Source organism: Fundulus heteroclitus, chromosome 14 (assembly GCF_011125445.2).
Source record: "Fundulus heteroclitus isolate FHET01 chromosome 14, MU-UCD_Fhet_4.1, whole genome shotgun sequence".
Taxonomy (NCBI): domain Eukaryota; kingdom Metazoa; phylum Chordata; class Actinopteri; order Cyprinodontiformes; family Fundulidae; genus Fundulus; species Fundulus heteroclitus.
The window spans coordinates 23100037-23113713 of NC_046374.1; the positions used below are offsets into that span (position 1 = coordinate 23100037).

General features: G+C 41.3%; 1 protein-coding gene across 7 annotated transcripts in view; it reads left to right on the forward strand.

Annotated features, from left to right (window-relative positions):
• Positions 1–1234: 1234 nt before the first annotated feature.
• The window catches only part of LOC105936132 (nuclear factor 1 B-type), a 114791-nt gene continuing 102348 nt past the window's right edge, over positions 1235–13677 (forward strand). For 2 of the 7 annotated variants that reach the window (XM_036146574.1, XM_036146572.1), the window contains exon 1: positions 1237–1344. In XM_036146574.1, coding sequence (XP_036002467.1) covers positions 1270–1344 — 75 coding nt within the window. In that variant the 5' untranslated portion in view covers positions 1237–1269. Of the gene's footprint in view, positions 1345–11067; positions 11524–12994; positions 13617–13677 lie in introns of those variants that run through there. The other 5 variants (XM_012876793.3, XM_012876796.3, XM_036146570.1 and 2 more) reach the window with 4 other exon arrangements.

The following is a 13677-nucleotide window of genomic DNA, read 5'->3' on the forward strand; positions in this document are numbered from 1 at the left end:
CAATCAAACATTCAATTGTAAGATTTTTATCTTGTCTTTAATAAATTTACCCTAATTGAAAATAAAAAGTTTCCAAATGCAAAAAGCCACCAGTGCTGGCCTCAAATGGCCGCCGGACCACACTTTGGCTAAACCGACAGGCTGGGCAAGCAGGTAGCCCTGGAGGAGCTGCAGAAGTCCACACCTGAGGTGGGAGAATCTGTCGAAAACAGTTAATCCCGCCCTGTAAAAATCTGGACCTGGTGGCACGGTGGCGAGCAGAAAGCATCGTTGAAAGAATTGCATCAGACGCCGTGTGCAGTTTTCACTATATATAAAGAAAAGGTGTTGGTTAAACACCTAGAGAACCCCAAGACCTATGCCAGAGTGCTTTTGTTGACCGTTAGCTCAGATTGTGACTCTCTCCAACGCCATGTCCTCTTGACTAAATCAAAGGAAATGAGTGCTAACCCATGCATTATCAGATTTGTTCCCTCATTCCTCACCATTCAGAGTCAGTTCGCCTATCATGTCCCCTGTATATACCAATGACTGCATCTCTAATACACCCAACAATTACAGAAGAGTCCGTGTCCTGCAACAGTATGAGCAAATCACCATGCTAGAGAGCCAGTTCGGACATTTGATCTCAAATTTTGCAGACATTTGAGTTTGAGACCACTGATTTGGACTTGCAACATTCAGCCAGAGCTACAATGAAATATGTCAAATCATATTGTTGCGTTAAAACGGCCCAGTCAAAAGTCCAAATATACAGCAAGTGCGACCGAAAATCTGAAATAGTTTTAACCTCACTTTAGCTTTTTTTTACACCTGTCTTCCAAGGCTTCAGACATTATTGTGAGCATTTAAACTTCAAATGGCCGGGCAAAAAAAAAAAGGCTGGAAGGAAAACGACTTGCAAGACCTCTTTAAAAGAATGAACTTTTGTCTTCTGCAATGATTGTATTTTTCCTCACTCGTGCTCTTTGCACAGCAACTGTAACGGAGGGAGAAATAAGGGAGAAGGGGGAGGAAGATTGTGTGTGTGTGTGGGGGTGCGGGTGGGGGGTGGGGTTGTTGTTGAAGGTTACAGGGTCAGGATGCTTGTAATTACCACAGTCAGGTTCATGTCACTGGGGTCAATCTGTTGCTGATCCCTTTTTTTTTTTTATTTCCCATGATGCAGCAGGGTGAAGGACTGGCCTACATGTGGCCCAGCATGCCTCCACCGATGCCCCTTTGATTAGCTGTGTTGTCTCCCACCGGGGGCAAGGAGCGTGCACAGCGATGGCTGGGAAACTGACAGAGAGGTCCATCAAATGGCAGCTTTGTTATGACATATCAGCCAGGACGTGGTGGATGGTGAGTCCAGTTACACTATCTAACAAGCCATGTTTATTTTTGCTCTTATAAGATACCGGCGTGATATATGTGCACCTGACGAGTTTTGCTGTGGCACTCATGGGGAGTCTGTTTTCACGCTTGGCTCAACCAGGCTGGAGCTACATGATTCAATTTAAATCTGGCTTCAGAAATCTGAAGATTGTGAAGTGTTGGACGCAACAAAGAAAAGTGTTTTTTTTTTTTTAAAAACCGAGAGGAATTACTGAAGGACAAACTCAGCCTGCTTTTAGTTTGAGAGCTTTCCTCAAGTGCACCTCTCTTTTCAGCCTCAGCTGTGTTAATTTAAAGCTGGACAAAGAGCCCTTGTCCTGCCCTCGCCTTTCCCAGGCTGAAGAGGCAACGCAAGCTGACATTTCTCTCTGAATATTTATTTACTCGTCTGACTACAGGCGAGCTTTTATCACGCCTCATCTTCAGGGTCTAAGGATTCTTCCCTCTGGATGCTCGGAGGAACTCGGCGACATTCCCGTTTCTGCACGGGTTGTGCTGTCGGTGCGGTTATCTTTAGCCCGACGATGTCCTGTGCTTTTGCTCTGTTGCAGTGAGAGATTCACAACGTTTCCTGAGGCTTTGTGGCTTGCATAGTTTAGTTCACATTTTAAATTATGTTTTGAAACGCTTAGTGGTTCCAAAATGTGGAGTCAAGAGTCTAGATGAGGTTAGACATCAGTAATTGTGGGCTTTAGGCGTGATTTTCAGACATCAGACTAAAATAAGTGATAAGGAATGAATGCATTCACTATTTTAAGAATAAAAAACAACTTTATACAACCATCAAACCCCTGTTTAACTCAATAATTTCACTAATACTAAAGTACTACTAAACAATTAGCAGTACTAAACCAATAGTTGGGATCATGAGTCTCTCCCACTGTTGTTCTGTGGGTTGGAAGCAGAAAGGTTTGACGATCTCTGCCTTGAAGCACTTGCAGCGACAGCGTCTTGCAAAATTATTGAAGTTTCTGGTGTTCTGCCTCTTTAGCGTGCAAGACATGGAGAAATGACTGAATTCAAAATTAATTTGTTCCAACAGGCACCTTGTATCTTGAAAATGTGTATTTTCTGTAAATACAATGGAAATTAAAATAATTTGTTCCAGACCCCACCCTTAAAATCAGTCATTTTCAACATTATCGTTTTTAATAATATTGATATAACAATAAATATATAGTCAATGAAAAGTGTTTTTCTGCGAGACAAACCTCGTACACAAACATTTCGGTTTGATGCATGCCTGGGTTTTATAGACATACTTCAGTCAAGAATTATATAGTATATTTCTATTTTTTTGGACTTCGGTCAACAGTAAACATAGTTTTTTTTTTCAGTTTCAAAAATTTACTTTATTTTATCATGTCCTTTAACTTTTTTTAAAAGCATAAAGCACAGAACGAATAAAGTGTCATAAACTGGCAAAGCCAAATGCCTGAATAGATAGATTATACAACGTTAAAACCACTTCACAATGGTCATTGTTGATGTTTTAACATTCTTATTAACACTGTGTCCATATCTGAGGGGAAAAAAACAGACCTGGATGCAGCAGTTGTTGCATTCATCAACAAGGAGTCCCCTGACTTGCATTTTATAAGCTGTAAGTAAGGAGTTTGGGTTGATTGGATGCTGCAGGTAGACGTTAGGACATTTGCTGGGTTTTCTATCGCATCGGTAATGTTTACTTTCAGCTTGAAGTTGTTTCAGGTGAGTAATTCAGCTCAGCGGAAAGGACCTACGGGCCAGAACCATTGCTGACACATGGTTCTGGTTCAGTCCACGTTTTCTTTTCTCATTGTAGCTGCATGAGAAACATTACTATCTCCAAAACAGCAGAGTTTAGTGATAACTGGCAGTCCTCTCTGTTTTGTTTGGTGTCACTTGTTAAAGTTGCCTTCCAGAACGTTCTGCACATAAACATCCTGCATGAATTTAGGTAGAAAACAAGGCTGTGTCTACTCAACCGACTGGACTGCATGAACACATGTGCCGTTACAGCTGTAGGTTGACATGAGGGAGATAATAAAGAGTCTTTGTTTGTGTTGGTAAGGACAAACTGTTTCCAATATTACTTAAAGGGACAGTGAGTAACTAATTTGACTTATAATTAGGAAAAAAATCTACTATTGCTTTTATAAATACATATTCTGGCAAAGTCTAATAACATCACATGAAAAAATTAAAACGTTCTCCTAACTTAGAATTAGTAGTAGTTTATGAATACATAAGTGTCGGTGCACCCACTGGCAGGCGCCATGTTGCGTCGCTATTTCTGATTTCAGTAGCTGAAAGGGGACAAACTTGTCAGCCATATGCGTTTTCCCTAGCTATCTTGTATATGAGAACCTGATGTTGGTGGAGGAGGACGATAAAGGAGGAAATACAACGGATGCGTCCCAGTGCATAAGTGCAGCAAAGCAGCACACGACCGTCCTACACTTAGGTTAGCTTTTCATTTTAATCAGTCAATAAATGTACACTAGACGCATGATATGTATGTATGTACTCTACGTGTTGCCTAAATTAGACTGTTTAGACGTGTATACGCTCCTGTTTGGCAGGGATTCAAAGAGAAAACAACATCCCGTGTCAAAGTTCCCTTCTGAAAAAATCCCAAAAGTCAAATCTCAGATCGACCATGAAGTGGTAGAAGCCACCTTGTTGACGCTTCTAATTGATGGGATTCACTCATTTTTGTTTGCTTTCCTCTCGCAACTGTTCGTCATCTAGAGGAAAGAAGGCCAAGGCCCGGCTTCTACTTGGTGCTCTTTCCATGTGGTGATAGTTCTTTTCAGAGCAGAAACCCGCAGGTGTGGAGCGTACATTCGAATCGTCTGGTGTTAATTTACGCTTTTAAAAACACGTCCGTCAGCCGAGCTGCTTACGTTACGTACCCGGTGTATTTCTTCCTTAAACAAGCAAAGACGGCCGTAGACTATTCTATTTGCCATTTTCTGTTGAAATTGAGGACCATCTATACTGTTTGCCCAGCGAGAGGGAAGAGAAAGTAACCAAGAAAAGAAAAAGAAGTAATAACCAGGAGAAGATGAGAGGCTATATTGGCGCAGCTATTATTACTAGGTGGAGATAATTCATGAGGGAGCACGGAGTCTAAACTTATGCAGTCGTTGCAGGGTTTCTGCTGGACAGCAGGTAAGTTGATTCAGTGAACAGCAAAGTTTATTTTTGGTGTTATGTTAGAAACAGGACAGTGTAGTCCAGCACTCACTCTGTCCTCCTGGTAGAGATGGCTTGTTTGTTCGTTTCCCTCTCCCTTTCACGGAGTATGTGAGAGGGAGGCGGAGGGGTATCAGCCGGTCAGTTCACTGTCTGTAGTGCAGCAGCGAGTCCTGGTCTCTTTACTCGTATTTATAGTCGCTTTTTTAGAGTCCAAATAAGTGACTGGATGTTCAGACTTTGGAAAAAACAAGCCGCAACGATTTCATACAATGACCGTAGCTATTAGCTATTAGCGGTAGCTAATACAACCAGGACATGTTGACATTGTTACATTTATGATACTCCGCGGATTCCGTAGTAGTTATTACGCTATAAACAGCGAGGTTGTTTGTAATTCATTTAACGCACCAACAGATGTTACACCAATGAGAAAATCTTACACACTATGGCTTTAAGAAAAGTGTGTTCTGCATCCTCGAGGCCCAAAAGACGAACACAATGACAAAAGGTTTTTGTCATCACTGGCATTCCGCACAACTGCCTAGAAGTGCATTTAACATGATCAATATAAATATATGACCTAAGAGTTCATTTTGTTCCTGTTTTCAAATCAAATGCACCAAAAAGTTAATTTTCTACAATTCTTAGAGCATATTTAGAGCATGTAAAACTGTGACACTTTGAAAGATGAAGCCCCGTTCCTGAAAGGGGAACCAAAACTAGACAATATCCTAAAAACTTTTATTTGCAGTTTTTTTTAAAAGATCCACCATCTCTCTGTGCAACTTTAATTAGTTTGTAGGTTTTTCAGCAATTGTGATTTTCAGATATGTTTTGAGTTGCAGTTTTAATTTAAATTTAATCCGTGTCAAACAAAATTGAGGCAAACATGATTGTGTGCGAGAAAATGGGTTAGCATCTAGAGCTCGAGTGTCAAACACGTATTTTAGTTTTGGCCCTGCAGTGGTCCAAAGTTAAAAAGTTGCACAAAGTTAATCACCAGCCTTGTTTTTATGAAACAGCAATTACAGTTAAGGAAGTATTTCCTTTTCTTCAGATATTATGATAAAGTTTTCCATGTGAAAGCTATGAGACACATGTGAAGGCAAATAAAAGATCATTAAAAATGTTAAAATCTTGTGCATCCTTCCCTTTTTTAAGTCTTCTACGTTGAATTTCAATGGTAACCTTTTTTTCACATGCCAACAACTATAATAATAGTTTCCTCCAATGAAAATCCAACCATTTCAAGTTCATTCCTTGGAGTAGCAAGACAAAGTCCAGCTGGTCCAAGCAAGATACCTGGAAAAACTTCAACCTAATGTTGTCAATGAATGTCATCAGAAAAGAGGGATTGTGGTTCCTGATTGTGATGCCAATGCACCAGCAGAGCATTCTGGGATTTGTGGTATTGTTGGTGCACTATCTATCAGCAAGCCAGCTCTAGTAGATATTCAGCCTGCAAATTTGGTCAGATTGGACAGATTTGGCCCACGGACCAGAGCTTATATCTACTATGATCTATATAGTAAGATCTGACAACTCTGCTCTTGTGTTAACGATGGGGAAAAAGAGAAAACAGAGTGAAGACTAATGCTTTATTTATCCTCTTAAGACCTGAGAATTTTTGTCAAAACACTGGCTTTTTGATTCCATGAAAATGTTTCTCTTCAAACATATTGTTTTTCTTTCTCCTGACAGATCTGTAAATAAGGTCAGACATATACATTTACAGCCTTTTTCAGATGTCTATAAGCCTATGTTTGAACAAAACCTTTTGGGGCTTAAGAGGATAATGCATGATAACAATAAGAAATGTAGGTTTATATGTTTTTCATTGTTTGATGTATTTCACAAAGATGGTACGGTTTTATGCAACAAGTTGTTTTTAGTAGTCTGCTGGAGTTGAGCCCCATGCTGGACCCAAAAAACATCAAAGTTTTTAAGCAGAGGCTACAAATTGTATTATATTAAAAGAAAAACAGGCTTCATGTTTAACAGAGATTACTTTTGTTGAACCTGTTATTTTTATAGCAAGAAATAATAAAGCTGCTTTGTTGGTAATTTAATGTGCACAGTTTGTCACCAAAACTGCCTCTTTATACTGGTATCAGACTAAGGTGTTCAAATGTACCAGAATGCAAAGAGAAACCTTGTAATGTGGTTTGTAGCCACATGGTGGCGATAAATCCTTGCTCTGCACAATAACCCTTTCAGCTCAGTCTAGGGGCAGGGGGAATATAAAGTCACCGGAGTTATATGAAAACATTATTACGCATTTTTCGCCTTGATAAAACGATTATGAGATCATTTAAAGTTAAAGCATTGCAAAAACTTCAAAAGTGCTTAAACTCTCCTTGATGTCATACTCCAAAGATAGACGAGTCCATGATAGGCATGGATATAGATCAGAACCGGTCCAAATGGGCTGCTTAAACAAGAACAAACCTGCAAGAAAGGTCCAGACTGAGTTCTTGAACCAGTAGGCTTACTACCACCGTGACAAAAGAACCGGGCCAGGTAATGATCCCACAGGGGCCGCGCTGACATTTTTAGCTACTGTAAACAGTGTGTTGATGTAACAACACTGAATGTGTCCTGACACTTTCATTTAAGACATGTGAATTTGCTTTTTTTTTTTTTTTTTTTTTTTTTGCCTCTTATTGATATATTAAATAGCTAATAAGGGTATCAAGACAAAAGTTTACTATTAACATTCGCGACAGCTGCTTTTTGTTTCTTTTTCATTTTCATTTTAACACAATCTTCAGCAAAAAAAAAAGAAGAAGAGAAAAGGGTACATTTTGTTTCAGAATGACTAGAGACAAGTAGAATTAAAAAAAATCCTCTAGTCTGTATAGCATTGGCTCTTTGTAGGGATAATAATATTTCTTGTGACGTCCACCAGCATCAGGCGTTGACTCGGCTGCCCAGCAGCGGCTCTGTCAAACAGCAAACAGCCCGTCAGACGAGCGGAAGTGTGGGGCCCAGGGTACACGGGGTCCCGGGGCCACACGGCTGCTGGCCAATGAGCAGCAAGAATGTAAACGCTATTACGAAACGACGGAGGCTGAGTGAAGCTGCTTTAGACACAGATAGGAGGCCGACAGGAAGCAGAGCTTTCAAAAATAAGAGCTTGAGACTCACCTAACCCAACCCACCAGATGAACACGTTCATACTTTGTGAGAAAGGGGATTCGTTTTTCTAAAATTAATTGTTTCGCTGAGTTCAAAATGTTAATAAAGAGCTATAAAAATGCAAAACCCACAATTCTACCTTCATCTTGCTCACTTAATGTTAACAAAATACAGGCTAATGTTCCACATGTGACTTTACCACTTCATAAAACGAGTATTAGCCTAGAATAAGATGAGAAAATAATTCCTTTAATGTCCCAAAATGGGAAAATTCGGGTGTGACAGTGGCTAACACGCATACAATTATTAGTGATTCAGAAAGGGGGAAAAAAAGGAAGAATACAATAAAAGCAAACTTTCTAATCTAACGCTAGCTCTTGAGAAAAAAACACCAAGAGTAGAACATAAGGGTAAATATCAGACTAAATATTGACCAAAGGGAAAACAAAGTTCTTTGGTAGTGGAAGAAAAATAAATCCAGCCTATTTACCTAACACACGACAATAGAATATGCAACATTTCCACACATACAATTCAACAACGTATAAGTTTATGCAAAGTGCTCTATGTATCATAGTCCAGCAGCATTACCTTTGCATCTGGGTACAATGTAAACAATTAACGGCTGAGTCAGAGCCTCTGCAACGATATGCATGATGTAAACGGTTGTCTTTGCATCTTAGAACAGTGTCAACAGTTAGTTGTTGAGTCATGACCTGTGCAACAATTTGTATGCTTTAAACAGATGTTATGTTTGTTGGGAGGGGCTAAGATTATAAAGTCTAACAGCATCCGGGAGGAATGACGGACGGAATCGCTCCTTTAGTCTGTCACTAAAGGAGCTCTGCAACAGCTACATGCATGGGGTGGGAGACATAGTCCATCACTGAGGTGATTTTCCTTACAGTCCTTTTGTCCCACACCACCTGCACTGGGTCCAACAGGCATCCCAGGACAGAGCTGGCCCTCCTGATGAGCTTATCCAGCTGTTTCCTCTCAGCTACAGATAAACTGCTGCTCCATCAGACCACAGAAGATGGCTGATGCCACCTTCTGAGAATGAGCTTCGTGTGTAGTCACTATCCTACGTGCACCTTGTACGTGCAAGCATGTTATTGCCCTGACACATACAAAATTATTGTTGAACAGAGACAAAAATGTAATTAACTTATTCATCTAATTTGTTTTTACTCTATGTATAAGAACAAATTACACATATTTTTTGTGTTATTTTTACTTGTAGGTTACACAAAGACTCGCTATAAAAGAGATTTCCACATACTTAGAAACTGAAATGTTCATTTGAAACTGTATAGTGAAAGTCACCAGAATTATTAAATAAATACAGACAATTGTTCCGTATTGGGAGGCTCTGTACCACAGTTTTTCTTTAAACATGTTTTTACTGCTCAGACAGTTAAACACAAAATGTGAAGACTATATATATATATATATATATATATATATATATATATATATATATATATATATATATATATATCCATCCATCCATCCATTTTCCAAACCGCTTATCCCTCATGGGGTCGCGGGGTTGCTGGTGCCTATCTCCAGCGTTTATATATATATATATATAGCTGTTATCCAGTTTACATTGTACCCATATGCTAAGTCCTCACATTATAAATTGACACGTTAATTAAATTTAGTAACTTGGTTCACTAAGTGACGCACATAATATAAGTTTTTTCAGCTTTTATTTCTGATGATTTTCCACTTACAGTTAATGAAAAAAATTACACTTAATATTACAATATTACATTAACGATGAGAAACAAACATTTTTAATACAGAAAGGTGGGCTTGGCTATAAATAGTGCCTAACACCTGGTTACGGGTAACCTGACAACAGCCAGCTGTATGTCTCGCTTCGCCTAGCTCCACTCACATACATCTGGGACATCGCCCATTAAAAGTGATTTACCCAACCAAATTTATGGTCTGGCCAATCAGGACGCAGGGCGGGTGTTTCCTGGATGTGACGTAGCGGAGAAGCGACCGTGAGATTCCAACAACAATGGCGGCTCGCATCGAGGAAGCAAGCGTTAGCATTGATGCTGCTATTTCTTCTGTGTTGTCCAATCTATCTGATATTGTTTCATTAAAAGAACATCAGAGAACGGCTCTGAAGGCTTTTGTTGGTGGAAACGATGTTTTCGCCCTTCTCCCGACCGGATTTGGCAAGCGGTTAGCCGCTAACGAGTGGTTAGCGCTAACCGTTAGCGGTTAGCGCGAACCATATTAGGAGGCCTTTAGTCCTCAACGCGGTCGGCCCGGGATCGACTCCGACCCGCGGCGCTTTGCCGCCTGTCTTCCCCCCTCTTCCTGTCAGCTCACTGTCAATAAAACGCGTGCCACTAGAGCCGCAAACACATTATTATTATTATTATTATTATTTTTTCCTGCGTCGCTATCATCAGCGTCACGGGTTAGCTTCGGTGTGAGTGGTTGAAATAGCACGTCGATAAATATGACAGACAAGTGGCTTATCCAATCATATGCAAGAATTTTTGATAAGGCCCAGCCTTCAGTAAAGGCAATTCCTATGGCGGTGTCCCAGATGTATGTGAGTGGAGCTAGGCGGAGCGAGACATGCATCTGGCTGTTGTCAGGTTAGGTTACGGGCTCTTGTTTAAAAAAGTTACTTTAAATCTGACTAACAAACATCATAGGAAACACATATTCTAATTTATTCATTCATGCACAGATAGACGCCCCAGGGCTGGACCATGTAGAAAAAAATCGATAGATTAGAAATCATAACGATTGATGTTGATAATTATCAAAAAAATAAAAACATAGATTTTAAGTGCAGCCCTGGCTATTTTATGCTGTTGCTTAACGACCTATTTTAATCTAAATTCAAACTCAACTCTTTATTCTACCAACTTTTTACCAAAACTGCAAGTTTTTAAAAAAGAAATACGTGCTTTCTGAACTCTTTGAAGGGGGCGGAGCTTGGTTCCTGGGTCTGCGTTGTGATTGGTTGGGAGGATGTAACGACTGTAATATTAACCTACATGGCTAGAATGTAAAAGGAAGGAAAACTGTTATTCTGTTGAACTTTTTATCTACCTTTTTTTTTCCTATCATCGATATACGTCTATCAATCGACATATATTGTTACTGAATTATCGTCCAGCCCTAAAACGCCCCCAGGCCGGGGTTCGAACCCGTGACATTCTTGCTGCAAGGCAACAGCACTCCCAAGCCTATTTTATCTTCCTCCTCTTATTGTGATTTCTTTAAAACCGAGCTTTTATTTAGAAAAGCTAGCGCCGACGTCTTCCGGTTGAGCAGCCGTGAGACTTGACGGCTGACGGGGCTGAGAGGCGGAGGGGCGGCAGTCGGCCAGGCAGACAGTGAAAGTGAAGGCGGAGACCAGCCCAGAGCCGAAAAACTCAGCCTCCTCTGGATCGCGTTCAACTCCCCCCCCCCCTCCCTCCTTCTCCCCCCCAGAACCCCCGAACACTGAGACCTGGAGAGGAAGGGAAACAGGACAAAAAAAAAAAAAAACAACAACAACAACAAAAAAACACAGGGGGAGAGAGAGAGAGAAAAGGCGAGGTGCTCCTAACTTCTTTTCACCTCCATCTGCCAAGAATTGTCTTCCGGTGTTGACTTTTTTAATTTTTTTTTAATTTTTAAAAATTTTTTGGTGTTGTTGCGAGCACCACAAGAGAGGAGGGAAAAAAAAAGGGTCTCCAAACAAAGTTGAGCGTGAGAAATGTGAAGCTACCGGCTTGTGCGTTTTCCAGCCCCGGCTCCAGGACTCCCCTCATTTTATCCATGCAGTACAGTGCAATGGTACGTGCAACCCTGGCTTATATATTATTCTGTTATTCTTTTAAATGTCATGATGGTGCTCTGTGTTTCTGCATCGGTCGTCTGTTCTTCGTGTGGCTCTGCGTTGCCCCTTCCTGCTGCCCTGTGGCGGTGGAAGCTGCAGAAAGTTGGCGCAGCGGACAGCCCTCCTTCGCTCCCCCGCGTTACAGCAACTTTGTGCGGGCTGCTGACAGCTCCGCGGGAGCCGCGCAGACACGTGTGCCGCCGCCGAGAAACGACGTTTTACACGGACATGTCCTTTCTGGTGCAAGATGCGACGTCATGCATGCATGCAAACAAAAACAAAGCTCGATTTTATTGATTTTTATTGAGAGCAGGGGCGTCTTTCCAAGGGGGGGCGCATGGGGCAGTTCTCAGCCCCCATATTGCAGATCGTGTTTGTAAGCTTTTTAAACCAGGAAGTTAAGAAAGGAGATATGGATAATACAAAATCCATGCATGTGTTTTATTAGAAACCAATGTTAATAATAACAATAACACAAAGCAGGTGGTTGGTGCTTATTTTAAAAGACAAAATGTTACATTTGAACGCTAGATTTACTAACATCAGTTTAAAAATGATAAGGCGTAGGGGGGAAAAAAAATGGCACTTCATTCTGCGGCGACTGCAGGAGGCGCTGTCTCCTCTCTGAAATGGCTTTCTTTTTTTAAAGCGCAAAACCAAAATGAACAAGAAATGTTTCCCAGATCTATATGTTTGATGAGTTTTGCTGTGGTTAAAAGATTACTTTAAAGCCCCATATCAAATATCTACTATACTACTATACAAGCTGTGGGCTGGTTAGGAGGTGGGAGTATGGAAGAATGGGCCAGATTGTCATTGTTGATTTTATGTTGTTTTTTTTTTATTATATGACATAGTGAAAGAGAATGGATAAAATGGTTGCTTTTTTATTTTCTATTTTAAAATGTCATTATTTTTTTTTTGCTGGTTTGTTACTGGTTTCTGCCAAGAAACTCCTAATATTGCAGTGCGCGCAGCATGCAGGTCATTTGCTTGCAGGTCCATTTGGGTACAAATGATACTTCCAATAAATTATGCATTCTGCTGCAGGGGCTTTATTGAATGTGTCCCCTAATTAGGATCACAAAAAAAAAAAAAAAAAAAAAAAAAGCGAGTTAATGTCAACAGGGCTCGTCGTGAAAAGTTGGCTTCAACTTGACAATTATGTAAACTGGAAAAGGAGGTTGGAGACGGGCTTTCATTCCCCCCCATCCTCCTCCTATGTGTGGCCGAAGCTCCGGTCCGAAGTCCCCGAAGCTCATAAAATAATTCAGCCGAAGTGAGGGCAGTAAATGAATTGTGTACCGAAGGAGAAGGGGGGGGGGGGGGACTGAAGGAGGAGGAGAGGGAGGAGGAGGAGGGGTGTGACTGCGTAATTACGCGAGAGAGAGAGAGCGAGAGCGAGCGAGCGAGCGAGAGAGAGAGAGAGAGAGGAGGGGGGTTGGAGAAAAGAGGAGAGAGGGAAAAAGTTGGATCTGATTTGCTGAAATCGCGCAGGACCGACTGAAGGTGGAAGCGGCCGGTTTCACATGAGCTCCGGCTGGAAGCTTTCTGCAGGGGGTGACTCTCCCCAGCACTCTGCGCCCTCAGAAGCGCCGCGAAGCTCCGCGTAAAGACGCACGGAGGAACAGAGAGAGAGAGAGCGAGAGAGAGAGAGCGAGAGAGAGCGAGAGAGAGAGCGTCCTAGCAGCGGAGGACGCGCTGCTCCAAGTTGCTCCTTCTTTTATTTTTTAATATTTTTTTCTTTCTCCGTGCCGGCTCCTGCAAATATATAGCATAAAAAAATACATTTTTTTTTTTATCGGCGGTGGCGACAATCTTTGGATCAAAACTATTCATGGATATTCTTGGATAATTTCCTTTCGGATTGCGGCTCCGCGCGCTCTCACACACACACTCTTCTCGCATGGTGCGCACCGATCGGTCCAGGACGATGGAGTGATCGGAGGATTAAGTCCACCTACAATCACCTTTTTTTTTTCTTCTTCTTCCTCTCTCTCTGTGTGCGCTCAGTCGTCTCGACATGTATTCCCCGATTTGTCTAACTCAGGTACTCGTGTCTGTTTCTCCTCTTCCTATTTTCTATTTTTTGCAAGTAGTTGGGGGGGGTG